Source organism: Bactrocera dorsalis, chromosome 1 (assembly GCF_023373825.1).
Source record: "Bactrocera dorsalis isolate Fly_Bdor chromosome 1, ASM2337382v1, whole genome shotgun sequence".
In the NCBI taxonomy this organism is placed as follows: Eukaryota; Metazoa; Arthropoda; class Insecta; order Diptera; family Tephritidae; genus Bactrocera; species Bactrocera dorsalis.
The window spans coordinates 33,668,672-33,695,096 of record NC_064303.1 but is presented as its reverse complement, the minus strand read 5'-3'; the positions used below and the strand labels follow the sequence as shown (position 1 = coordinate 33,695,096).

At 36.4% G+C, this 26,425-nt stretch overlaps 1 protein-coding gene across 3 annotated transcripts in view; it reads right to left on the bottom strand.

Moving 5' to 3' along the window:
• LOC125780339 (hemicentin-2-like) overlaps window positions 1–26,425 on the bottom strand; it is a 98,988-nt gene that overhangs the window by 39,559 nt on the left and 33,004 nt on the right. For all 3 annotated transcript variants that reach the window (XM_049462547.1, XM_049462548.1, XM_049462546.1), the window contains exons 3-5: window positions 16,205–16,276; window positions 12,172–12,269; window positions 5,979–6,186 (exon numbers count right to left, since the gene is read on the bottom strand). In XM_049462547.1, coding sequence (XP_049318504.1) covers window positions 5,979–6,186; window positions 12,172–12,269; window positions 16,205–16,276 — 378 coding nt within the window. The remainder of the gene's footprint in view (window positions 1–5,978; window positions 6,187–12,171; window positions 12,270–16,204; window positions 16,277–26,425) is intronic.

The following is a 26,425-nucleotide window of genomic DNA, read 5'->3' as shown; positions in this document are numbered from 1 at the left end:
GAGACTGTTGGACTGATATTTAAGAAGGCGCATTTCGAGAGACTATCTATCAGGAGAGCAACTTGCGTATCGTAAAAGGAGGTCAGTGGACACTGCCCTGCACACTATTGTGTCGTGGGCTTGAGGAAGCAATTGAGGCTAAGGACTTTGCTGTTGGGACCTTCCTTGATATTGAGGGAGCTTTCAATAATGTCCTGCCAGAGGCAGTCGTAACTGCTCTAGACGGTCTTGGGGTTGAATCGAATCTCAAGCACCTCATTTTCAGTTTTCTGTGCGACAGAGTGGTCGAAACAGAATGGGGCAGCGCGAGCGCGCGGCGGAATGTGAGCTGAGGCGGCGTGGGGAGGGTTGTTGTATTCTATCTCCTTTTTTATGGATCCTAGTCGTTGACGACCTCCTCAAAAAGCTAGAGGATCTTGGTGAAAGGAAAGTTTCTTATCACCGTGTATGAGTTGACGCAGGGATATCTTAGCGTGGTAACAAAATGGGCGGTCGGAAGTGGACTCGCCATCATTCCAAATAAAACCGAAATGGTTTTATTTAGCAGAAGATACAAGATACCTGTGGCATCTTTGCCGCAAATTGGAGGAGTTCGCCTGCAACCAGCGGATACAGTGAAGTATTTAGGGCTCTTCCTGGATAAGAAGCTTTCATGGCCCTTTACTCCTGTAGAGGAGAAGGTGGTCCTCTGGCTCTATGACACCATAGTCAAGCCCATAATGTTCTATGGAGTTTTATGTGGGGGAGGGCTTTACAGAAGACCACACTTGCAAAGAAACTTGAGAGCGTTCAGCGGGCCGCGCTCATCAGCATGTGTGGTGCATTAAGGTCCACCCCAATCATTGAACTCGATGCAATTCTGAACATAACGCCGGTAGACATTGCCGGAAGGTGTATGGCCGCAAAAGTGGCCATCAGGCTCAGGGAATCTGGGTTCTTAAAGGAGCGTATATCTGAACACTCACATATCTTCACAAGCTTTGACTACATACTGGATTATCTAGATCAAGAATTCGCCATATCGAACTCCGGCGGCTCCTTCTCTGCCCATATACCGACGAGGGAGTTATGGGTGGGAAGAAGTCGTTGGAGGAGAAGGGCAGTAAGCTTCTTTATGGATGGGTAAAAGCTTAGGGCGAAGGCTGGTGGAGGGGTTTATTGTCGGGAGCTTTCCATCAAATCCAGTTTCAGAATTCCCGACTATTGCAGTGTCTTCTAGGCTGAGGTTGCAGCCATCAAAGTAGCAGCAGAGTGTCCACATTCAGGGAAGTGACCATTCACTCAGTTGTCGAAGAGTGTCTGGCGTCATTGTCTCTGGCGGCGAGAGCATTTGTCATAAGTAAGACTTGTATGGGTGCCGGGCCACAGTGGAATCGCAGGTAATTGCAAAACTGATGAGCTAGCAAGGAAAGGCACCCTAGAATCGTTATCGGTAGTATGTGAACGGGTCAGTGCTCCTGCATCCTCTTGTGTTCGAATACTGGATAGCTGGGCCTAACGGATGCTTGGTCAACACTGGGCCAGCATTAGTACTTGCGCGGTAGCAAAAGCCTTGTGACACAAGATAGATCGTAGGAGATCTAGCGATCTCTTTGCCCTCAGTAACGCTAGCCTCTCATTAGTGGTGGGCTCTTGACGGGCCACCGTCCTATTGGCATACATGCTGTAAGACTGGGATCTTACCGGACGCTGTATGCAGAAGCTGCTTGGAAGAAGATGCTGTGGAAACTAGCCAGCATTTCTTTCTTGACTGTCCCGCATTTGGGAGACCAAGACTTAGACACTTGGGGGCACATACCTTCAGGCATCCCACCGAACTGGTGGGCGTAGAAATTAAGCGCCTTTGCAAATTTGTATTGCCTACTAAGCGTTTTGCCGATCTTTAAGTCCGAAAACGGGAGTTCTCTTTTCAATGGCTTCACAAAGGACTACATCAATTAGTCCACGTTCGATCTCTGATCAGTCATCTAACCTAACTTAAAGCGAAAAATAGGCGCCATCAGTTCCGCAGAACGTGGATCCCTTATAACTGTTACAACGTACATGAGTGCTGGCTGGTCTTTCGTGCCTCCATATTTCATATTTCCTAGAAAGAATAATAACCAATTTCTTACGAAGGATGCTCCACCTAGGGCGAAATCTTCGTGCCATCTATTTGGATGGGTACAAATACCAATTTTTACAAATTGGATCAGGCATTTTTTGGAACACACAAAACCAACGAAAGAGAAGGCAATTAGTTTTAGATTGGCATTATAGCCACACTCGCAATATGGAATTGAATAGAAAAAATTTTCAACGCATGTTTCCAACATCTTGCAGTAACAAACTATTCGAGATGCAGGTAAACGTTTATTTTATTTCTCAAAAATTTTCTGAACTTTTCAAATGAACCACAGGTGATATTTCATAGAATGCAACACGCCGTGGATAATTTCTTTGCCCCAATAAATAAGGAGAATCATAAGCAGTAGAGGTAGAAAATCAAAGGCAAACAGTTTTGGTAATCTCTCCGTACAAATTAGAGTTGCAAAAAGGTCAAACCACGTCAAATGATCTGGAGATTTTTCGAAATTTTCATGGACCACTTGACGTGGTTTGACCCAAAATAATTTGGCAAAAATAGCTGATAGAAATTCCGCCAAAAAGACTCTGTAAAGTCAAGGAAATACTTCGATGGAATTGAAATGTGTTGTGTGAGAAGTAGATAGGGTTGTGATCCGACTTTTCCATTTCAGCAACATAGCAGCATAAGAATATCGGGTCTTATGTGTGCCATGTAACTGGAATGGTCCCAAATTTTTATACGGCCAAGGACTATCAACTCGAACCATTCTTCAAAATTACATCAGAAATGTTGATACAACAATGACAAGAATAACATATCATTATATCATTTATCTGCGAGATTTAACGCTTCTGAAGAATGTTTTTTATGAGTTATTGCACCTTTAGTAGTTTTCAACATAACCATAATTTTAGCAAATGAGTGGGTTATAATGCAACTTGATCAATTTTAATACTGCCTGAGAAGGTTTCGAAAGAATTTGTTTACAGCGAATTTAGTTCATATAACATTTATATTTTATGAGCTGTATACAATACATTATTAGCCATTTGAACCGAGGGGTAGATACTTAAAAGTGTTATGAAAAGATTAATATTTTTTTCATCATGAAGACAAAAGTTCTATTGCAGCAAACTCATAGTAATTTTTTCAGATTTTCTAAAGAAAGACAATTTAATTTCTATATTTTGACTTACAAAAATTTAAAGAAAATTCTTGAACTTTTATTCGACCAGACCATTATTCTTCTATGTATTTTCTATCCTCTCTAATGAAACTAATCGCATTTCTTCTAAGTATATCTAGCTAAATTCTAAATTTGAAGTTTTTATTTTCGTTATTGTGCCAATGAAAACAAAGTAACAATTGTAATATAGCAAAACCGGGAAGGAAGGCAATGAAACAGTATACTTTGCTTTAATTAGCACTACTTGCAACATTGTTGGTTTCAACTATTTCAGAAGCAATAGGAGGTAGGATATAAGTTAGTTGAGTGTGCGTGCCTACAAGCCTAACCTCTCGATGCGTAGAATATGGGGTTTAACGTGGCATACGTGTCGTATACGTAACTTTTGCAAATATTCGCAACACCAATAGAATGTATATGGCAACATGCGTGAGTATCACGCTTGTTACTGAAAAAATCGCCAACAAGCAATCTAATAAGAACAATGGTGAATATACGCTGTTCAATTAGCACATATTTCTTCTTCTTTTCTATACTGCCGAAGAAACCGAAAATTTCATTTTTTTGCATTTATAATAATAAATATTAATAAATAAATAAACAAATATGTACGACTTTGGTTGACCACTTTTTTCAATTTTTTCGCTAGACATTCTTCCATTATTGTAAATCGAAATTTCCAGAACGAAAGCAAGCGACCCATTGTTGTGCTACACGAACTGATACAACAACATCTCCGTAAACTTCACAACTTCCATGGCATTCTTCCCTGTTTTATGCAAAAATTTCAATATACTATAGCGAATTTTTGTCATTATTTTAACTCGTTTTTATACAGCTGTATTTTTTTTTTTTCAACTTCCCTGATTTTAATTTTTTTTTGGGTAAATAAAGCTTAAAATCTCAACACGATAGAGTATGACAGATATGATATGTATGACTGCAACGACATCTACGGAAAGACTTTTTCGACTACCCAATATATTCGCAACATTTTTCTTTCAAACGCTCTTACGGCCTACCAATCAGATGATGTCATTGTCCATCTCATCATATAGCCATATATGGGACGGAAAGGGAGGTCTTTACTTTTCAATAACGTGTTAGGTCCAAATTAGCATAGGTTTAGCGTTGGATTTGAAGGCTGTCGTTGTCATTGGTGTTAATGTTGCTTCCAGTGTAGAGAAGTCTTCGACTTCGAAATTATGACTGTCAACACTGACGTGATTAGGAGTAGATTGAAGAAGCCGCTGGATAGAGTCCTCTTGCCTGAAACCTAGTTTGGTATCGAATGGCTCGGAGTCCTCTCCGATCCTGGCGGAATATTTGGTATTGCTCAACGTCAGTTTACAGTCGTAATAGTTTTGCGAGGATACAAATTCAGACATAGCGGCATAAAGGCAGCTGCTTTTCGTGCTCTCGAAAGCAGCTTTGAACTCGACGAAAGTGTAGTGTGTGTTGATTTTAACAGGTGTATTCCAAGATTTGGCGCATGGAGAATATGTGGTCAGTTGTTAATTTGCCGGTCTAAAGCCACACTGATAAGGTCCAATCAGTTTGATGGCGGTGGGCTTTAATCTCTCACACAACATGCTCGAAGAACCTTATATGCGATACTTAGGAGGCTTATCCTACAAGTAAAAATTGTCGTGTGATAGCGATAACAAAATTGATATTGATACACTCAAGACAATACAATGAGTTCTTGTCCTCAGTACCAATAGCATCAGGTCTTCTCGATTTAAAGTTGTTAGGGTAACTGACCATAGTGGGATAGTTTGAAACTGCAAAGCCAATGAACTTACAAGATAGGCTACATTTATCTTAATCTCATCAGGGTATGAACGAATCGGTGCTCAGCTGGTCATTTGCGTTCTAGCGATAGTTCATGGATTTCGTGGTCAACAACCAAAACTTGTGTTCTGCGAAATCCTTTTCGACCAAAATAAAACTAAGGACACTGTCCAATAGGTTCACATCCGATGCGGTTAAATATTTGAATGAAGGTGAGGTGGAATCATCTAAGCATTTTCTTTTCTACTATCCAGCTTATGCCTGACTGTTACTCAAATACTATATCTCAATTGATATTGTGGTCTGCAAGGATTCGATGATTAATAATGAGGAGTTTTGGGTATCACAAAAGTCGAATTTTACAAGTGGGATTTAGCGTTATCGTTTGCACGATCTACCCTACCACGTAGCCTAATTTAACCTAATTAATGCAGTAAATTAAGTTTTTTGTAGTTCCAAATTTTCAAAGTTTTATAAAGGAAGATGAAGCGATTGTCGATATGGGATGGTCATTTCAATTAAGGTCAAGTATAGGCATCACAGCAGAACGAAGTTCTTATCTATTCAAATGAGACACATGATCGAATATCAGCGTGATTACCTCAACTAATCTAGAATCAAATTAATTCAATAGAGCGTGCATATGGTGGATTTGGAGTTTGTTTAAATATTCGTGAAAACGTGAAAAAACAAAAAAAAAGTACTTAAAGTTTAAACTAAGTATTAAAATTTTCAGTTTTTTTCTAAATTCTAAATTTCTTTTTTTAAAAAAAAATTTCATTTTTCCTCAAAGAAATAAAATACAATTTTTAAATGAAGCACCCTAATGAACGTATTCTATTTTCATAAATTTAACTTAAAGTATATTAACATAGTAACTTATATTATAATATTTAAACAATTTGACTGAATTAAGTTTATCGTACTCACCAACAACATCCAGGTAACCAACTTGACTTTTCATCGGATCCGTATTGATCTGACACATATACCAGCCTTTGTCCGCTTCCTTAACGTCACGTATTCTCAATATCCAAGCACGTTTCTCTGAATGGGTTATGCTCATTCGGTGGTTTTTCGTTATAACGTGATTTTGTATCGTCAGTATTGTTTGTGTGTCGACGCGAAGCCACGCAACCTGGGCGTTGGATCAAAATAATCATATGACGCACAGGAACACGAGGGTACGTATTTTCATTTCGTATAGGTGAGTATAGGTGGACCGCGTGTGCCGGTTTGTTTATTTATCCATTGGCCGTGCAAGTGGTTGTGTTAAATTTTCCACGGAGTTCCACAGGGCGGTGAAAAAATGTAGTGTGTGAAAGCGTTTGCGTAGTTTAGTATCAGTAAGAAAGGAAAAGGAAAGAGAAAAGAAAATTCATGAGAAAATTGTTTGTTTACCTTTAGCTTAATTACACGTTTTATTAGACAGTACTCCGTTGGGTTGTCAAATACATATATATATTTACATACGTTCATGATTTGCTGACATATATACATATATAAATATATTTGTATCTTAAGTACATATTCTGATAAATATATAAGTGTATTTATAAATTCTAATATACGCCTGATTGCTTGCGGCTGTTGTGAGTCTCTCAATCAATCAGCTACCTTTCTTTGATGTTAAAGAGTCAAACACGTTCATTAAGATGAATGGCTTACTTTTAGCAGTCAAATTCGTAGAAAATCATATGTAAACACAGAAATGCACGAAGCATATTGTTATTGATTTACTTACGTATATATCTTTGGTATTATTTGTAGTTTAGTAATGGGTCAAGAAAAGCTTACTTGTGTAAGAGACACATGTAGTGTGACCGTCTATGGAAAAAAGTGTTTTGGGAGTAGTTAGAGAAAATTATACATTATTGTTATATCCTCAAGAAAAAAAGTTCTCCACACAGGTAGATAATTGATTCTGATCGTTCAGTGTGTATAGCTTCTTCTCATATCGTCAGTTTTGACAAGTAAGCAGCTGATTGAAGAGAAATGAACGTATGCAAAATTTAAAACAAAAATTTCGAAAACTGAGAGACCAGTTCACATATATAAAGATGTTGATCATGTACACATATTTTGTCTGCGTTCTCCGACGCTTCCCACAAGGTGTTAAAAACTTCATGGTGATCTTAATATTCCCTGCTTAAGGTATGAAACGATTATTTAATTTGGATGATAGAACCTGTTTATAGACGCAAGATTTAAAAAATAAAACAAAAAACGTTAGAAATATTTAATGATAATTGTAGAATTTCGCTAAAAATTAGGCTTTTGGATCTCAATTTTAGGAATTAGATGGTTTGCCTTTAAGCCAGCTACAAATTCAAAATTTAGATCTAAAAAAAAATTGAGTGAATTTAGTTCAGAAAACTGCAACTGAAAAATGTTTAAAATAAAAATTTTAATATGTAAATTTTAAAAGTATATACTATTTCTTTTTTCCATGTGTAAGTATTTTACCAGCTTTCTCTTCGTAAAACTTGTCTAGAAAAACTATTAAGTACCTCAGCGGTTTTGTTTAGTCCTGTTTTAAAAAATTCAGTTTTGCTTGGATGCTAGCTTGAAAAAAATCACTTGAACATTTATTTATACATTTTTATCATAAATTAAAGCTGATTTTGATGAGCCAAGCTTTGCAGAGTAGCAAATAGAAAAAACTATACCAGATGTGTAAAGAAACGGGGATCACTTGCGCTGAAACCCTGCGCAAACAAATCTGCTCACGCAAGCGCCATTCGATTTTTCTTGATGGAAAATTATGCTTTCCTTGACAAAAGACATTTTAACAATACTTACACTTTTTTCTATAAAAAAATTTCTATTGTTTTCAAGCCTAACGTTCTTAAAATCGAAAAAAAAAACATAATTTTACATGATGGACAATAAGTTGTCATTTGACACATTGACAAAATAGTACAGCAAAAATGTGCAAAACTTGGTTGAGTTGAAGATAGAGGTTATTCAACTTTAATGAGAAACTTTCATCCTCTCTTATATGAACTCAACTTGATGACTTTGCTGTTGCTTGCACGTGTACATTTTTTTAAAAGAGAGTAGCACATAAAAACTCACTATTTTTGTTAAAAAAAATACGTCCAAACGGCAATTTTAACCAACTTGTCTTCCGTCATAAACAAATACAGTTAAACATTCGAATCCGCTTGGCCCACTACTATGATATACGAAGGAGTGCTAAGAATACATCAACCAAAAAATATGGAAACATTCGCATATGCGGTTGAACTCATAGTGGTAGCAGTGGATGACCTCAAATGCAATAACTGCATAAATTATTTCCGCCAATGGTTTGCTACCATGAGTCTAGAGTTGGTTAAGCAGGAAACAGAAGATGAAAAGATATCGCTCACAATAGGAGAATGAAAGATTCCTTCACAGCCACTGTTAAAGTACATTGGTGTAATAGTGAACTTAAGACTTAAATTCATGAACTACTTAGGAAATACGATATGTAAATAAATAAAATCTATAATAAATACTTATGTAGGTAATGAGATCAGTTACTGTATGTGGCTCCAATATGGATATGGGGCTAGACATAAAATCGTATGCTGACCAATTAACGCGAGAAGGCTTTCGTATTACGCTTGGTAAGTGCTTTTCGAACCATATTCAACGAAGCTGCTGAGGTATTAACAAGTATGGCGCCGATTGAGATCCAGGGAGACAAAAAAAGAGGAGAGAGAATCAAAAACTTCACAATGTGGCATCAACGGTGGCGAACTTCATGCAAAGGACGTTTGACCCACAGACTGACTTTGGATATACATTTGTGGATATATAGACAACATTGGGATCTAGATTTCCACCTGATCCGAATACTTAGTGGATATACATAGGTGCACAGAAGTTACCTATATAAGTCGTCATGACTTTAGTCCATATTTTACAACGAGTACAGAGTATGTATAAAACTCTGAACGCATTCTCTATCATTACCCTTGGTTTTCAAGTATAAGGGAAAATCTGATAGCCTTGCAGACAGGCCCACGGCGGAAAATTTGACGGCACTTATACGCGATATCCTTTATAAAGGATATCCTTTGTAAATATTGAGATTTTCAAAACAGATTAGGCGCCAGTCAGTCCGTACAATAGAGGAAACTTAAATGTCAACTTCTCTCCCATGAACAAATACCTAATCCAATGGTCCCGTGGGAGAGACAAGATATGGGGGTAAGTTAAGTTTAGCGGATTAATATTCCGCACTCCAGCATTCCTTCCTTTCTCCTACAAAACAAAAAAAAAACAAAATTCATACGAATGTGCCTTTTACACATTCACTTTGTGCATCTATGCCCAAGATTTTTTCCAATATTTGAAACCCTAAAAATATGCGACTAAAAATGTATACAGCTAGACGAACGATATAACTTATAAATTTAGTTGAGGAAAACTTTTATAGTAAGCCACACTTGCGCCGCTGAAGGGTCCATTTGTAACAATTGTAATAATAGTGATTATGATTTGCTGGTATTGGAATGATTGTGGTGACTTTGTAGCATACACTGAGGGGTAAGGGAGGGCCATAATAAGAAAAGTATTAATGTAAAATGTGCTTTCATGATAACTTTTGTACAACGAAATAAAGTTGGTGTGCAAAATATTGTAATACTGCGTTATAAATTGGACTGGGAAGTTGATAAGAACAATATCATCTAAAATACATACGTATACACATAAACACATACTTTCAGAAAAAGAAAGGTATTGGTTTCTGTCATAGCTATATTTCATAAGCTAAATAAATATATATCTACTACCTAACCCCGCAGCCGTTGCCCTGCGTGAAATTATGTGTTTTGAAACGAAAAGAAAGTTGAATTTATTTTGTATTGAAAATCATTTATTTGTGATTTTTCTACATTTTTTTTCAATGTAGTCAGGTTCCATTACATAGTTTCGGCGAATGAAGATTGGGAAATATAATAATGACAGATCCAACTTTGAGGCGCAAGTAATGCGGCGGCATACCAAGCCTCTCCAAAGAATTTAGAAATTGCACTGGGTACTTAACGGCTTTGTTTTCTAGTTTAAGTCATTAACATCGGTATTTTTGGCAGCTAAAATTGCGCGTGCACTCAAGTAATCGCAGTTACGATAATTTGGCTAATGTTCGGATGAACATTTGTGATGAGTTCATCTTTCATTGAAGTGAATTGACAAAAGGCAGGTGAAATTGATATCAAACCACTGGAAGTATCAACCGAAATTTGCCCATTTCCAATTCTTAGCGAATACAAAGTAAAACGTCATCGGCAGTATCATTTTGTTCATATCCCATAATTGACGCTAATTTGAAGGCTGATATGTCGAAATGATCTTCGCGAAAAGTATGTGACGCTCAGTGGCATGCGAGGTAGCTATCGCATTGTCCATCGTTTGTTTTCAGTGATTATCATATTCCAGGAATTTCAATTGCTGGTGTGCTTCTCAAAAAGTTGAACACAACGTACCATTCACAATACGCAATGACTTAAATGAATTTGAACCGCGAGACGCACAACAGTCGGAAAACTTTCATGAATGGCAAATGTAAATATCCTACAAAGCGCTTTATTGCAGTTCACGTGTCGACCCATTTGATACTTCCTGAACTAATTTCGTTCAAGGCCAATAATCGCCATGTTGCTTTCTTTGGTGACGTGTTTGCAAACGTATTTGATCGATTTCAGCAAACTGTAATACTCAACATTGACATGAGTTTTGGAAGTGAATTAGACATCAGTGGCGAATATGGTACGATCCGAATGTTGTCAACCTTGATATTCGATAAACATTTTCTTGGAAATGTGAAAGCGGACAATTACAAAGACCTTGTGACTGAACTGCTTACTGCGTATAAAATAATGGGTTGCAACATGTGCCTAAAAATTCATTTTCTGGACTCCCATCTGGATTTTTCGCCGAAAATTTAGGAGCCGTAAGTGACGAACATGGAGAACGGTTCCATCAAGACATTTCTGTTATGGAGAAACGGTACCAAGGCAAGTACGGTGCAAGTTTGCTTGCCGATTACTGCTGGACATAGTTAAGAAATACTCCAAAAATAAAATATCGCCGAAAAGTATCGACAGTAACATTTTAATGTACTCTATGGTTAATAAAATAATATATCTATCGCTGTTTTTCTCAAACAAAAATCCTCATAACAAAAGAGCTATAAGTGATAGAAGAAATCTGTAGCTATTTTCTGCATTTGTGGCAATTTTTACGTAAAAAACACTTTGTTCAGTTCATGCCACAAAAAACAAGTGGATGTTTGTTTACCATTACACTGGCCAATTCCACAAAACTTTCTTTATTGATGCCATACAACGATGTACGTATTTCACTTTCTAACAAAGTATAAACATTGTGCTTATGTATTTATATCGGTACTCAATAAATCTTAGGTACACATATCAATATGACAATCTGACATTTTGGGACGCCTAAAAGTCATAACTTCATTGAAAATTTTCGTTATTGTAATTGCTTCATATGGGTCAGACTTCTGAGAAATTACAGTGGAGTATTGCAATTTTATACATATATATTTATTTACGTACATATATACATAACGGTAAAGATTGCGACTTAAAATACTAAATAGGAAAGGAAAAATGAAAATCAAATAACAACCAAGGAAAGAGAGAACGGTTCACATTCTGAGAAATAAAGGGTCAAAAGTAAGCAAAGTGTTAAATCAGGTGCCGACAGTGTTGGTATGTGTTTAGTGAGACAAAATGAACACAAACGATTGGATATACTGTACATTGTATTATTGACAAAAAGCAATTTACTTGTTAAATGCTTGAGTGCGTTCAACGAGAATCAAGCTTTTTCAATGTGCGTGAGTGCCCGTTCTGAAATGTGTGGTAATCATGAGGCATTTGAGTGTTTAATCTGTGGAATATGTTTTTTTGTGTGCCGATAAATCTTTGACAATTCCGGAGTTCAATTTTCGTTGCACTGACTCTTTTATATAAGGCTGGTATGTTATCTAGTTATCTAACTGATGAAAAATAATTGGTTTTCCATCTACTACATGCCAACTGATTCATACATTTTTGTATATTTGTATATTCTAAAGGTTTAATTTTTTTTAACTACTTACTTTGTAGGTTTGCAGATTATCGACAACACATTGTAGTACCGCCTCTCGCCCCACTGGTACCGTGACATTTTGTAATGGCTCACCAAACTTGGGTAAATCTGTAAGATTAAGAGAAAATTAAATATTTTTTTACTTAGAGATATAGTTTTTGGAGCTTAGTTAAATCAAAGCGTTCTTTAGGAGGCATGATTTTCAGGTAATTTTTAAAGTTTATTAAAAAGGCAACTAATATTTTGACTTTCCTTATTCTTATTAGTTATTTATTTAGAAACAAGAAAGAATTTACAAAAAAAAAGGTAAAAATTTCGAAAATTAGCAGCTGCAAATAGAGGGTGTCAAAAACTTGACCCGCACCCATACCCACAATTGCGATATGCTTTTGATAATGCGACAAAAGATTCGTTAAGGCAATGGAGAAAAGGAATCTGATGGCTCCAGTATGCAGATGGATACCGACTGTATTGCATACCATGATTGCAACACAGAGGGTGTCAAAAACTTGACCCGCACCCATACCCACAATTGCGATATGCTTTTGATAATGCGACAAAAGATTCGTTAAGGCATTGGAGAAAAGGAATCTGATGGCTCCAGTATGCAGAGGGATACCGACTGTATTGCATACCATGATTGCATAAACCACTGAGAGAGAAGAAAAGTTTCTCTTTGGAACTACGAAGGGCTGTCACAGGGTGGAGTTCGATCTCCCCTACTATGGAGCCTAGTAGTTAAGGATTCTCTGCCAGGGGTACGCCGATGACATTTTCATAATGTCACGAATTTAATTTGAGAATAATCTCTGAGGCAAAGAGACTCACGTCTAGCAAAGGGATGGGTATTTCACCATGGGTAGGATTAAATATGAATCCAAAAACAACCGTCTTTTTCAGAAACCGAAGATCTCTTTCGGGCTTGAGGTGCCTAACACTTGGTGGTAGAGAGTAGAAAGTGTCTAAAGAGACCAAATTCCAAATTCCCTCCTCACATTAGACTCAAACTTACGGTGGAATAGGCATATGGAATTATCACTGTCCAGAGCTACCAAGGCACTCATGATATGCAGACGTCTAGCGGATAGATCCTGCAGCTAGGCATCATCATGCTGCACTAAGAAGTTTACACTCGACAGTAAGACGGAATGGAATGATTCCACGCTCGACCTACTACTTAAGGTCAGCACTATCCAGTGGTACTATGGCTCAAAAACACCAGAAAGCATTGGAACAGGCATTGCGAGACCAACCAGCCATGCGATCTCATCTTATGGCGGATTAAAAAGCCATCCCTTTCTAGGATGTTGGACCCAGAACGATGCATTGCGATTGGATCCCATACCATAAATGAGTTGCTTCGCAGGGAGGAGAGAAAACGGCAGTGGCTGCAGGCAATAGAAATGCGCCATGCCAAGTTACTATTGTGAAGTTACAACCTAGAAATGTTTAGAGATATGATCTATCTCCACCGAGACAAATCGGTTTTGCGACATGGAACCGGAAAGTCCAGAATACTTGATTCTAGATTGCTCCAGCAAACTTATTCATAGTGGTGGAATTTTTGTGACCATATGTGATATAGGAGAGGGCACAATAGACCTTAGGTAACAGTGGAAAACTCCAATTATTTTAAATCTATATACAGTATACCTATAATTTGAAATCTCCTAGAAATCACCAAAAAATATCTAATAAATATAAATAATAATATCGCATGTATGATGGAACAGGGAAAAGTCCGAATAAAATTTTCAGGCCACTGCCTTAAAAAAACAATGTTTATAACACAGTATTTTACTGTTTAAAGTTTTTTAAAAATAGTAAAAATTTAAATTTGGGTATATGGATAGTTTCAGACATACACAAACAAATAGTCAGAATGGAAGGAAATTGAATATGTAAAGCAATATCAGATTTCATCAAGCACTAGTGGTATTTTTTACAGAACACCATTCCACTTTTGTAAGCAGAGATATTTTCATACACTTACATTTGCTTTTGTGCTCTTCACGCGGTGAAAACATCACAGAAATATGACTTCGCATTTGTCAACACAAGCGAATGATAAACTGCGTAAGTGTAAAGCAATAGCATAGGAACGCGTAAATATATGTAAGTATATGAGTACATTCTCTCCCATATATGCAAACATCATGCAATTGAAATGCAAAGTACTCAGTACTCAGTACTACATTCTGTAAAAGCGATGCTGGAAGTGGTAGGGTTGAGGAAAACAGTAAAAAACGATTTACAAAAGTGTAAAGATGTGAGATAAGATTAAGTTCAGTCATTTATATGAGATTAACTGTTACCGAAACATGCACACGTATGCCTACGTACTCATATAACATACATATGAATAATTATTCACTGAAATTCTTATATTTAGTTATAAATATATATATAAATTATCAGCGTGATCTATTACTTGAAGCCGCAATGATTCAACAATATTTTTTAGGTAATATTATAAAAAATTCGCTGATTAATACTAATATCTTAAACATTCATTACTGTTAAAACGCGTTGAGCATATTTCACATTGTAGCGTATTGTCTATGATGAGACCGAAACTTTCCCAAACCATAAATTTGCGGCTCATGAGACTTTGCAAACTTAATAGTGATTGTTGTTGTCATCGGTAATAAGTAAGCTATTTATAATACCAAAATGAGCTAATCAACTACTGCTATGAGAAATGTTATGCTATAGTAAACTCTGTTATTGTTGTGGTTGCTGACATGTCATCAAGTTAACAACTGCTTATACGTGCAAAATTAGGTGGTAGGGTGTGAAGTTAACGTGTGAGTGTGCAACATCGTAAAAGTATTTATTTATCAAAATGTGCAAATTTTCAGAGTTTAGCCTTAAACTTTTCTACAAATGATTTATTTTACTTATTTATGTGTAATTTGTAGGTATTGGATGCACGCCTAAGCATGTATGTATATTTTTGTTTCTTTGTGTGAATTCTTTTTACCAGATCACTTTTCGGACGGCGTGTAAATGTTAATAAACACTGGCTTATCTTTCCTGCTTAGAAACTTTACATTGTTGTTTTTCTCTCTCCATTTTTGTTATCTCATTTGGAATTTCGTTGGAATTTCAGTAAACTTTGCTAAGAAAATGCTAATAACTATACTCAAAGGCAGCCGTTTTGTTGTACTTCCGAATCGAATAACCGCGACGGCAAAGTAATGCTCTATATGTTATGGTATCAGATGGGAATGCGGTTTTATAATTTTTTAACGTTTATTTAACTGAAAACTTCGATTTGTACTGAAAATTGTCGCAAATGTTGATTTAACGCTACAAAAAAGTACTTTTTGAAGTTGATTGTGGCTGGTGATGAAAAATGTCAACTCTGAACAAAGCCGAATATCCGAAACCCCAATGGAATGTTTTATATTAGATTGAATCAGAAAAGCGTCCTTGTTGAACCGATGAAACCATTAATGACTCAATAATATGAAGCGGCCGTTTGCACGATGCAGTAATTTTCCACCATGACAACAATCAGCTTCGTGTTACTACAGCGGTTAAAAGCTATTAAAAAAGCAGCGCTTGGTAAATTTTGTCTCACCCTCCTTATAGTCTAGACCTCGACTTTCTGTTTACCATTTATTGCGGTAAATGCAGGGCAACATAAGTTGACGTGACTCGTTATTGGACGCCAAGCCAGCGCATTTTTTGTCAGAACAATGGAAAAATTTAGGCATTTATTTTCTTGGGAAATATTTTATGGAATCGTCTAAGCCTTGATACAGAATAAATTTAGTTATCAAAAGTGTCTAGCGACGAAATATAAGTTTTAAAATATTTTGTTAAAATTATTTTAATACGATAACTAGCTAGAGACAAAATATTTAAGCTAACTTTGCTTACTGTTCCGAAGTCGTACAAATTTTTACCAAATCTTCTTTTTAACATATATATAACTCATACCATATTTCCTACAGATATTTAACAATTAAGCTTTGTAGTTTAAATTTAAATACAGTATTTTCTTTTATTCAACACATATTATATTTCATACTCACCTTTGTCAGGCAATAAATTCGTAGATGCGTCATCTCTAATATCCTCGAGCAACTCTTCGTGATGTTTCATCTCTACGGTGGATAAGACAAGCAAGACGTGATAAAGTGAATTCAGTGAATTCAGTGAAGTCATTGCAATATCATGTCGACGATGATGTCACCAAAATGGCATCAGCGAAAAACCATCACACAAATAAAGAGATGGCAGCAGCATAATTGAGATGCCATAAGTTAGTTGTCGCAAGCAAACCAGTTTCAAGTGGATGTTGATCAAATAGAGTAAATGTAAGAAAAAAATGTTAAATTAGTTTATGTTGTTAAGTATATACAAAGGAACCGTTGATGTGAGCTACTGACATACGATCTGTTTCTCACTTTAGAAATATGGTATGTTTCAAGTCAAAATAATATGGTAAACTTTCTAGAGGCTATGAATAGATAGACTAAGGCCAGGAGCACCTGTGAGAAAAATTTAAAATGTGGCTCGCCCTCAAATAAGTTTAATGTACATATCTTCTAAACCCTAAAGCTACAACAACTAAATACACCCAGCGCAAATATTATAGAAAGTTTTACCAACAGTGTGAAAATGGATGAAATCAGGACGTAAACCCACGGAACTGTTAAAATATACTAAAAACGCATTAAATCTATAACTAGATACGCTAGAAACATGAAATGTTACCACCGAGGTGGTACACGAGGACTTTGTGGAAATTGGACAATGGTCGTGGCACCGTTCACTTTTTTGTGAAATTCCACAACTCGGGACTGATTTCACCTACTTACTACTTTAGTACGCGGCATTCTTTTTATCGGTGCGTAAACACACCTACTTCCTATATAGCAAAATTTTAAATTCCATTTGATTCTTTTACGCCGCAGTACACAAATCAAGAAGTAACTAATATAACGGTATGGAACGTTGCACGCGAAATGTCTTTAGTGTATGCGGATATGTGAACCCAAGTATCTATATCTTTAAAATAAAAATATCGGGGTGAAATTCAGAGAGAGTCATTTCCTGACAATAGTAATTGTGTGTATTAAAAATGGGTTGAATCGATCAAATTCCAGGCGACATTACACAGGATACATTGGCCAATATTTTGGGTTTCTTAATGAAAATTACAGAACGTGTTTAACTCATAACAGTATATCTTTGTGCCTAAAATTAACCAAAAACTTGAAATAGTCCCCATATAACTATTACCAGAATTTTCAAACATCCGGCTCCACATAAGTGGTGACTGTACGTGTGGTACCTTAATGAAACTCAGGGAACAATTTTTTGGTATGTGGCATCATAACGATAATTGAAAAGATTGGGTCGATACTACACCCATATATAAGGTTGTCAAATATCTCCCTTCTGCCTTTTTGAATTTCCCGGCTATGTATAAAGCGCTACAGAGCTCGTATCTGGCAATACTATATAACTTCGAAAGGTCTTGACATAACCTACAAAACTAGGCTATGCATGTTTAGTTATTAGTTTGAATATTGCGTTCAACAGTTATAGACGTGTAAACATGGAGTTCACTAACGCCAAAACTCGCGCTATTTTAAAGCGTTTCTCCGCTAGAGAAACGTTATGTGAGAGAAATGGTGTTTTAGGGGATGCACTATAGGTCAAATGAATGGTTTTTGAGGCAAAAAATCAATTTTTGAAGTGTACTATTTTAAAAAAAGGATAATGGCATTTTGTAATAAACATTTTGAAATACCCAAAAAAAAAAATTAGAGTCAGGTGGCAACCCATGTCTTAAAGCCAAGCTGTCAAAGTTGTAGTTTTTTTTGTTTTGTTTTGTTTTCTGACATTCACCTTTATAGTGCCTAACATTTAATCCATTGTTTAACAAAATATTATAATTGTATACAATTTTTATAAAATGGAAAATATTAATTCAGGTATGTAAAAAGAAAATGTTATTAATAAGTTTCATAAAAATGTTGTTGTTGTAAATTTTTTGTTGCATCAAAGTGTGTCGTATTTACTGTGGAGTGTTGGTTATTGACCTGATGTTTCTTGGAGTAGTACTTTGTTTATTGGGACGTATTTGTTGAACAATATATATGTGGAGAAAGGTAATGATGTCTACTTTCATGTGGTTGTAATTTCAACTGCAGCCAACTGCAGCCCAACTGCTCTAAGTTATTTATATTTTCCTTTTAAGATTGCGTAAAAATAAAAAATACGGATATAGTTAAATTTTGGTTAGATAATAACCGAAATGCTACGATTGTTGTCAACTGGATTTTCAAGAAATTTAATAGAAGTGTGGATGACGAATATATGGCATCAATCAAAAAGAAAATTAACAATTTTTGTGCAACTGCTACCCAAAAGTGGAACAAGAACCAAAGATGTGCGAAGAGATTTGAGAACAACGAACGTTTATGGCTATGAAATGTGACTGAATTTAAAATTTCTGAGAGTGATGTCGCAAACAAAAGAGGTCGCCCTCATGTTGGAAGTGAGGGAAGTGCGAGGCAAAAACGAAAACTTGCTTCCGAAGTATCGTCAATAAAAGAATTTAAGCTTATTAGTATTTAAGCCAAAACAAAATTCATTAAAATATGGCATATTACACGCTTGGATTCGATGCCTAGAATTTGTTCTGAATCTTTCATATAGACTTCATATTAAAAAATGGCAAATTCGAAATGCTGAGGACAAATTACTAATGCAACAAAGAAAAAGTGAAATTCAACAACAATTATGGGAGAAAATGGGTCTTCATGTCCATAAACCGAAAAGTAACGGAAGTGGATCAACAAACGACAGCAATACGGCGCGAAAAGCATTTTCAAATCTGGAATTATTTGCTTCAATAACAAACGTTAACATCGAGTTTTTAAAACACTTACAACTCATATTTTTGTTATAGAACTGCCGAAATATATTTTCAATATTATGAATGGTACCCAATGTCAGCTACGTCACATAAAATTTTAGCACATTCTTCACAAATAGTACAAGCCTCAATCGTGCCCCTTGGATGCGCTGGAGAAAGTGCTTCTGAGGCGAGAAATAAATTTTATAAAAAGGATCGCATTGAGCATGCACGAAAAGACTCTAAGAACACAAAATATCTGATGTTTTTAACAGAGCCATGGATTCTTCTGACCCATTCTTATCCAGTATATGCCTAAAGAACCGTCATTCAGCAAAAAAAAAACTTGCAACTTCCAAGAGAAGTTATTTCTCTTTTAAAGATTCCAGATGTTCCTGAATATCAATTGCCGACTACGTCAAATGCTATCGCAAATGAAATAATTAATATAGAGTTAGAAGTTGATGAAACAGGGGACAATTTTGAAGTAAGAGTTATTTATAATATACTAACTTTTATAAAATTTAATGTTCTCTTTTTAGTGGAATTAAATCTTGATGGCCTTGTAAGCACAAATTAACTTGTAAGCCGATCACTAGCAAAAGAAGACTTATTTAATTTCATGGTTTTATGTTAATAATTTTATTAGTAAATAAATGTTATTTCTAGCAGAATGCTCCATTATCCAAGGACCGTGTTTTCTATTAATTCTCCCACCGCTAAGCTTACTTTTCCGGTCAATGCAAGTGGGCATTATAATAATTTTAACGTGGTAAACAATATAGTTACTAGAAGTGGGCGTGATTAGGGCGGATCGACTTGAGATTTTTATCGAAGAGTAAGATGCCCATCGTAGTCACCTGTTCCAAATTTTGAAGCTCTAGCTGCTTCCTGTGATTTCTTGCCTCAAAAACCATTCATTTGACCCATAGTGGGATGGTACTCTATCACTTCGAACTGCGGAGGACTGTTTTCGACGATTCAGAGCCGATCAAAACGACACCATGGATAAACCAGCCGCCGGAAGACCTGTGGCGACGAATACCGATCAAATCATGGAAAACATCGAGTTAGACCGGCATGTCGTGACATCGCCCAGAAGATGGGAGGTTAGTAACCAAACCATTTTAAACCATCTACAGAAGGCTGGATACACAAAAAGCTTGATGTTTGCGTGCCGCATGGTTTGACGCAAAAAACCTTCTGGACCGAATCAACGCCTCTGATATGCTGCTCAAACGGAACGAACTCGACCCAATTTTTGAAGCGGATGGTAACTGGTGACGAAAAATGGGTCACATACGACAATATCAAGCGAAAACGGTAGTGAACGCAGACCGGTGAATCGTCTCAAATAGTGGCCAAGCCGGGATTGACGGCCAGGAAGGCTTTGCTGTGTGTTTAGTGGGATTTTAAGGGAATCATCCACTATGAGCTGCTTCCATATGGCCAGATGATTAATTCTACAGCGAACTACTGGACCGCTTGAAGCAGGCGATCGACCTGAAGCGTCCAGAAATGGCCAACAGGGAGGGTCTAGTCTAGTAGAATTCAAAAGAGGCTTATGAAAAGTGGGTGTCCGAGTTCTTCGCAAATAAGGAGGGTATTATGCAGTTACAGTCTAGATGGAAACAGATTATCGAACGCAACGGCGTATATTTGAACTAAATCTGATTACTATAACACTTTTTATAAAGCATTCAATAAAGATCAAAAAAGCGGAAAAGAGATATTTGCAACCTTATATTACATACTTGTACAATGATTTTCGTTTTTCTAACAAACCTTATGTGTCTGTCAGTGCATGAGTTATACATACGAGGTTGACAAGTAAGTAATGAGACTGATTCCATAAATACCGTATATTTGAAAATTATTCTACAACTCTGCCATCCCTTTCAAAGTAGTCTCCTTGGGCAGCTATACAGTGATTCCAGCGCGTTTTCCGTGCTTCGTAATATTTCTGAAACGCTACGACTGGGATGTCCGCGAGTACCCTTGTCACGGCCGCCTGGATGTCCGTAATCGACTCAAAATGAGTTCCGAATAAGGCGGCTGCTGCAACACGGCGATCCCTTTAGAGGCCAAATACTGGGACACGCTGAGAGCGATGTGGCACGGCGCGTTGTCGTGATGAAAGATCTAGTTACGAGCGATGTCTGGGCGCATCCTGTTGACTCGTTTTCGCAATCTTTCGAGTACTTGGCAATAGTAGACTTGATTCACAGTTTTTCCCGGTGGAACGAATTCTTTGTGGACGATTCCACGGCTATCAAAAAATGCAATAGTCATCGTTTTCACCTTCGACTTGCTCATGCGAGCTGTTTTCGGGCGGGCGGCACGCGGAGACAACCGTTGTGAGCTTTGGCGTTTGGTTTCTTACAACTTCTTACACTCTTACAATTTTAGCCTACGTTTCCGAAGCTGTTTCGCCTAATCTGGCGCAAAATTTTATCGTGACGCGTTGCTCTTGATTTCGTTTTTCCATTTTCGTGACGAGCACTACAAACACACGTACGTACGTAATGGTACGTACATATATCAACGGAGAGGGGAGGGATGCTGGAAAAAGGGAAAGGGAATTTCAAGGTCTCAGGTTTACCACAAGCGCGGCAATAAAATCAGTCTCATTACTTAATTGTCAAACCTCGTATATAGATATAAATAATTGCTGGCCATCTGGTAGTCATTTTACATCTTTGATTCTTGCAAGATGCAAAAGTATAAAATGTTCAGTTGAGGCCGAACTTCCTTAGTTGTTTTATTTATAGTGCCTTAAATACATACTACAAAAATACACACCTGAACAAAGTAAAATGATCTTAAGTCTATGCACTTATATTTCATAGATTCTCATAGATTTGTAACTCAATCAGTAAATACTATAAAATGTCTTTAAATGTCTGCAATACCATAAATATAAACGAAGAATATCACGTAATAAAAGCAAGCAAAACAACACCTTTGAACAGTGTGTATGGATATATTTGTATATAAAATTTTTATACCACAGGTCCAACATAGACGTAAACACCGGTAGTAGTGAAGATTGCAGCAATTGCAGCCTTTTATGCAAGATAAGCTGGTCTACTGGAAAGTCCGTTCAACCAGCAGTAAAATCAAGTCATTCCTAATAAAAGCGAAAAGCAGACTGACTCGTGTCACTTGTACATGTAAGCGTAAGTATACAGGTTTTTGTATTTTAAAGAACATTTGTGCCCAGTGATAACATAAAACGGGCAATGTAGCAGACTGCAGCAAAAAAAAAAAATTGTAAAATGCCAGACAAGACAACAAAGGACTGCTCACATCTGAACTATATGTACCTATGTATGTAAGCCAGGAAGCCTTGCACTTTATGCAAGCAATTCTGTTAACAATATATTGTACATACTCGTATAGTTTTATGAAGCGAATTCACATATATTGTACTCATAAAAGACAACTCTAGTTGCGAACATATCTAAAGGGTGATTTTTTTAAGAGCTTGATAACTTTTTTTAAAAAAAAAACGCATAAAATTTGCAAAATCTCATCGGTTCTTTATTTGAAACGTTAGATTGGTTCATGACATTTACTTTTTGAAGATAATTTCATTTAAATGTTGACCGCGGCTGCGTCTTAGGTGGTCCATTCGGAAAGTCCAATTTTGGGCAACTTTTTCGAGCATTTCGGCCGGAATAGCCCGAATTTCTTCGGAAATGTTGTCTTCCAAAGCTGGAATAGTTGCTGGCTTATTTCTGTAGACTTTAGACTTGACGTAGCCCCACAAAAAATAGTCTAAAGGCGTTAAATCGCATGATCTTGGTGGCCAACTTACGGGTCCATTTCTTGAGATGAATTGTTGTCCGAAGTTTTCCCTCAAAATGGCCATAGAATCGCGAGCTGTGTGGCATGTAGCGCCATCTTGTTGAAACCACATGTCAACCAAGTTCAGTTCTTCCATTTTTGGCAACAAAAAGTTTGTTAGCATCGAACGATAGCGATCGCCATTCACCGTAACGTTGCGTCCAACAGCATCTTTGAAAAAATACGGTCCAATGATTCCACCAGCGTACAAACCACACCAAACAGTGCATTTTTCGGGATGCATGGGCAGTTCTTGAACGGCTTCTGGTTGCTCTTCACCCCAAATGCGGCAATTTTGCTTATTTACGTAGCCATTCAACCAGAAATGATCCTCATCGCTGAACAAAACACGCGCGCGAAACACATTTCGAACCGAACACTGATTTTGGTAATAAAATTCAATGATTTGCAAGCGTTGCTCGTTAGTAAGTCTATTCATGATGAAATGTCAAAGCATACTGAGCATCTTTCTCTTTGACACCATGTCTGAAATCCCACGTGATCTGTCAAATACTAATGCATGAAAATCCTAACCTCAAAAAAATCACCCGTTACTTGTAGTACGATTTAATAGGAACGCGCAACAAGTGGTTACGTAAGCACTGACCCTTATTGACCTTGACATTTTATGAGAAACAATTTGCCGCATAATTGTGTGTTGTAAATCGTATGCGTCGGAGAGTGTTCGTATAATTTATAGATATAAATTAATATGATTCTTTTTGTTGCTTTAAATACATAAATTTTTCAGAATATTTAAGAGCTAATTGCTAATTATGAAGAATTATTATGGTATGTCTCTAAAATGAGACAGAGTCAGGACTTCAGTAAACAGCTTAAAACTTATTTACACTTACGAGTCAGTTCTGTTATTTACAGCTCACTTTCGATAAATGACATAATCTGGATTTGGTTAAAATTTTACGACTTTGCAAAAAATACTTGGTTTATATACAAAGCAAAAATACACATGCATACATATTTTATATACAGCAACAATGTCCGTAAATATTTATCATTGCACCATTCGAATACTACTAGTGGCGAAGAGACAGAAAAGGCAGCTCGGTTGTCGTATTTTTGTGAACAAACGAACCAAATTTATCAGCCACAAGACAATTTATTTTTGTTATTGCTTTGACAGTTGAGGCAGGAAATAAACTTTATTGACATATTCGACATATACACTCATCTTCTGTCACATTCGAGGAACCAAATCCTTTGCATATGTAGACACAGACAACTGCAAGTGTGTTAAAACACACTTTCGCCTTTGTCATAAAAGGAACAGCAGCTTTTGCAGCCAAACTTATGTAACATCGAGTGTTGGTAACACTTCAAGAGCAAAGCAAATATACGTGCTGAGAGTGAGTGCACATGGCATGTCTATGTTAAGACTTTCTACTAAATGAAATGATAACATTAAGTTAAAATGGTATGAAAATTTGACAAAACCGTAACGTAAACTGTTATGTGAATTATACTGTATGAATTATGTTTTTTAAGTTTTAATGCTCAATAAAATGACATTTGAACATACAATTTGTATGCATATCTGAAATTTTGTAGTTTTCAACATTTTTTACACGTTTTTTCGAGGTAAATATAGTTTTATATTTCATCTTACTCGGTTTTCAGATGACATGGAACATATCCCCCATTTTACTATAGAAAACGCCTCTTTATTTACACGGTTTTTTAGACGGATTTCTGAGGAATGTATCTACCGAAACAAGCGTATACTAAACATTAATGATTGTTCAGATGTGAAAGTTGGCACAGTCATATCACCCAGAAAAAAAATATTTCGAAGAATGGATTTTCCGTGAAATCTAAATTAAAATTATCACCATTTTTTTGATGACTTTTGTACATTAAATGATTAAACTAGTGACTTCTCTTATTAATTTACTTAAAACAAATAATCGTTACTACTGTTATCAAATTGAAAGGTGAATTTTTAATTTATACTTCGCGTGTTTTTCCAATCGGTAAATTTTTTTCTGTAAGTTGGTAGTGCTGTTAGTGACATCTATGCTAAATTTCATGTCAAAATATTCATTAGTATTTGAGATACGCGTCGTGAGGCTGCAAAAGTGAATGCTTCGATCTTTACTATGTATGAATTTATTGAACAAAGAAGTGCGATAATGCACCGTATCATACTGCATTGGTTATTCGTGATAATTTCGCCACATTTTCAACTAATATCGTGCCGCAACCACCGCCTTCGCCTGATTTACCCTCGTGTAACTTCTGGCTATTGAGCAAATTCACATGACCAGTTTTAACTCAATATTCTTTTTATATCCTCAAGCTGAATCGAAGAAGGTTTTTGAAAATTCGTTGGCATAAGTGTATTGTAGCGGGAGGGGATTACTTTGAAGCAGATTAAATGGACAAAATGCACCTTTCAATTTGATCACAGTGGATAGACAACGCGGTAACGCACTTGATGAATTGTAAGCCTGCCGCTAAGTAGATTTCAGCATGAATTTATATATGAATATATTTAAAGTTCCAAATAAACATAATGATGTTTACCATGAGGTTAATGATAACTTGAAGATCTCGTAGCAATCGATTTTTCAATTGGAGGATAGCCTACTTCTTTTGTGCAGCACCAGAGAAAGAAAATATAATTCTTTGATCTCTTCTAATATTATTCTTGTTTGAAAATGTTTCAACTACTAAAATATTTATTGCGAATTGTGAAAAATTGTGAGTAATCGGCTGTGTGGAAGATATTTGATATAGTTTTCCGATCTAACCGGTTCACGCAAATGATCAATAGAACATCAAATTGCACCTAGCTATTAAATATCATTGGCATATTTAAGTGTCGAACTAATCTCTTTAACATTCGTAAAAAAAAATGCGAAGACTATAAAACCCGTTTAAGCAAAGTTGTTTAGAATGATCCGTAGAATTTTATAATTTTTTGGCTATCTGTAAACTGTCTCGCTCTGAACTCAAGAATTAACAGAAGTAGGTGTATAAAAGTGCACTCTTATAAATTACTAGTAAAAAAATTTAAAATAAATGTACAGAAATATATACCTTGTATATATGTACAAATATCACAAAACAAACTGTATGGACTAGTTGCTTTTGGTTCTTCTTCTTCTCTATCGACAATAACTTTAACAGTGTAATCTGAATATCCTTGTGTCAGGAGACCTCTTCTATTATATTTCGTTTTAGTTCAGTTTTTTTATTCTTTTTCAATGTTCAAAATACAAAAATGTTTTTATGTTACAAAAGAAATATATACGAATTATATAAACGTTAAATACATATAATTAAAAGTAATGTGCGTATCCCACCGACGCCACTCGACGACTGATGCTGTGTCGATGCCACCTCTTGACTATTGCGGCTTTGTAGACAGGTTGCCAGATTGTTGACAGTCGGCCTTTCCTGACAGGAAATCGACCTCGATTTCGGCGCCATCGTAGTCTTCGGGAACTAGTTCATCATCAAGTTCGGGACAGTTGTGGCACCACGGCTTAAGTTTGCTTGACTCGTAAACGGA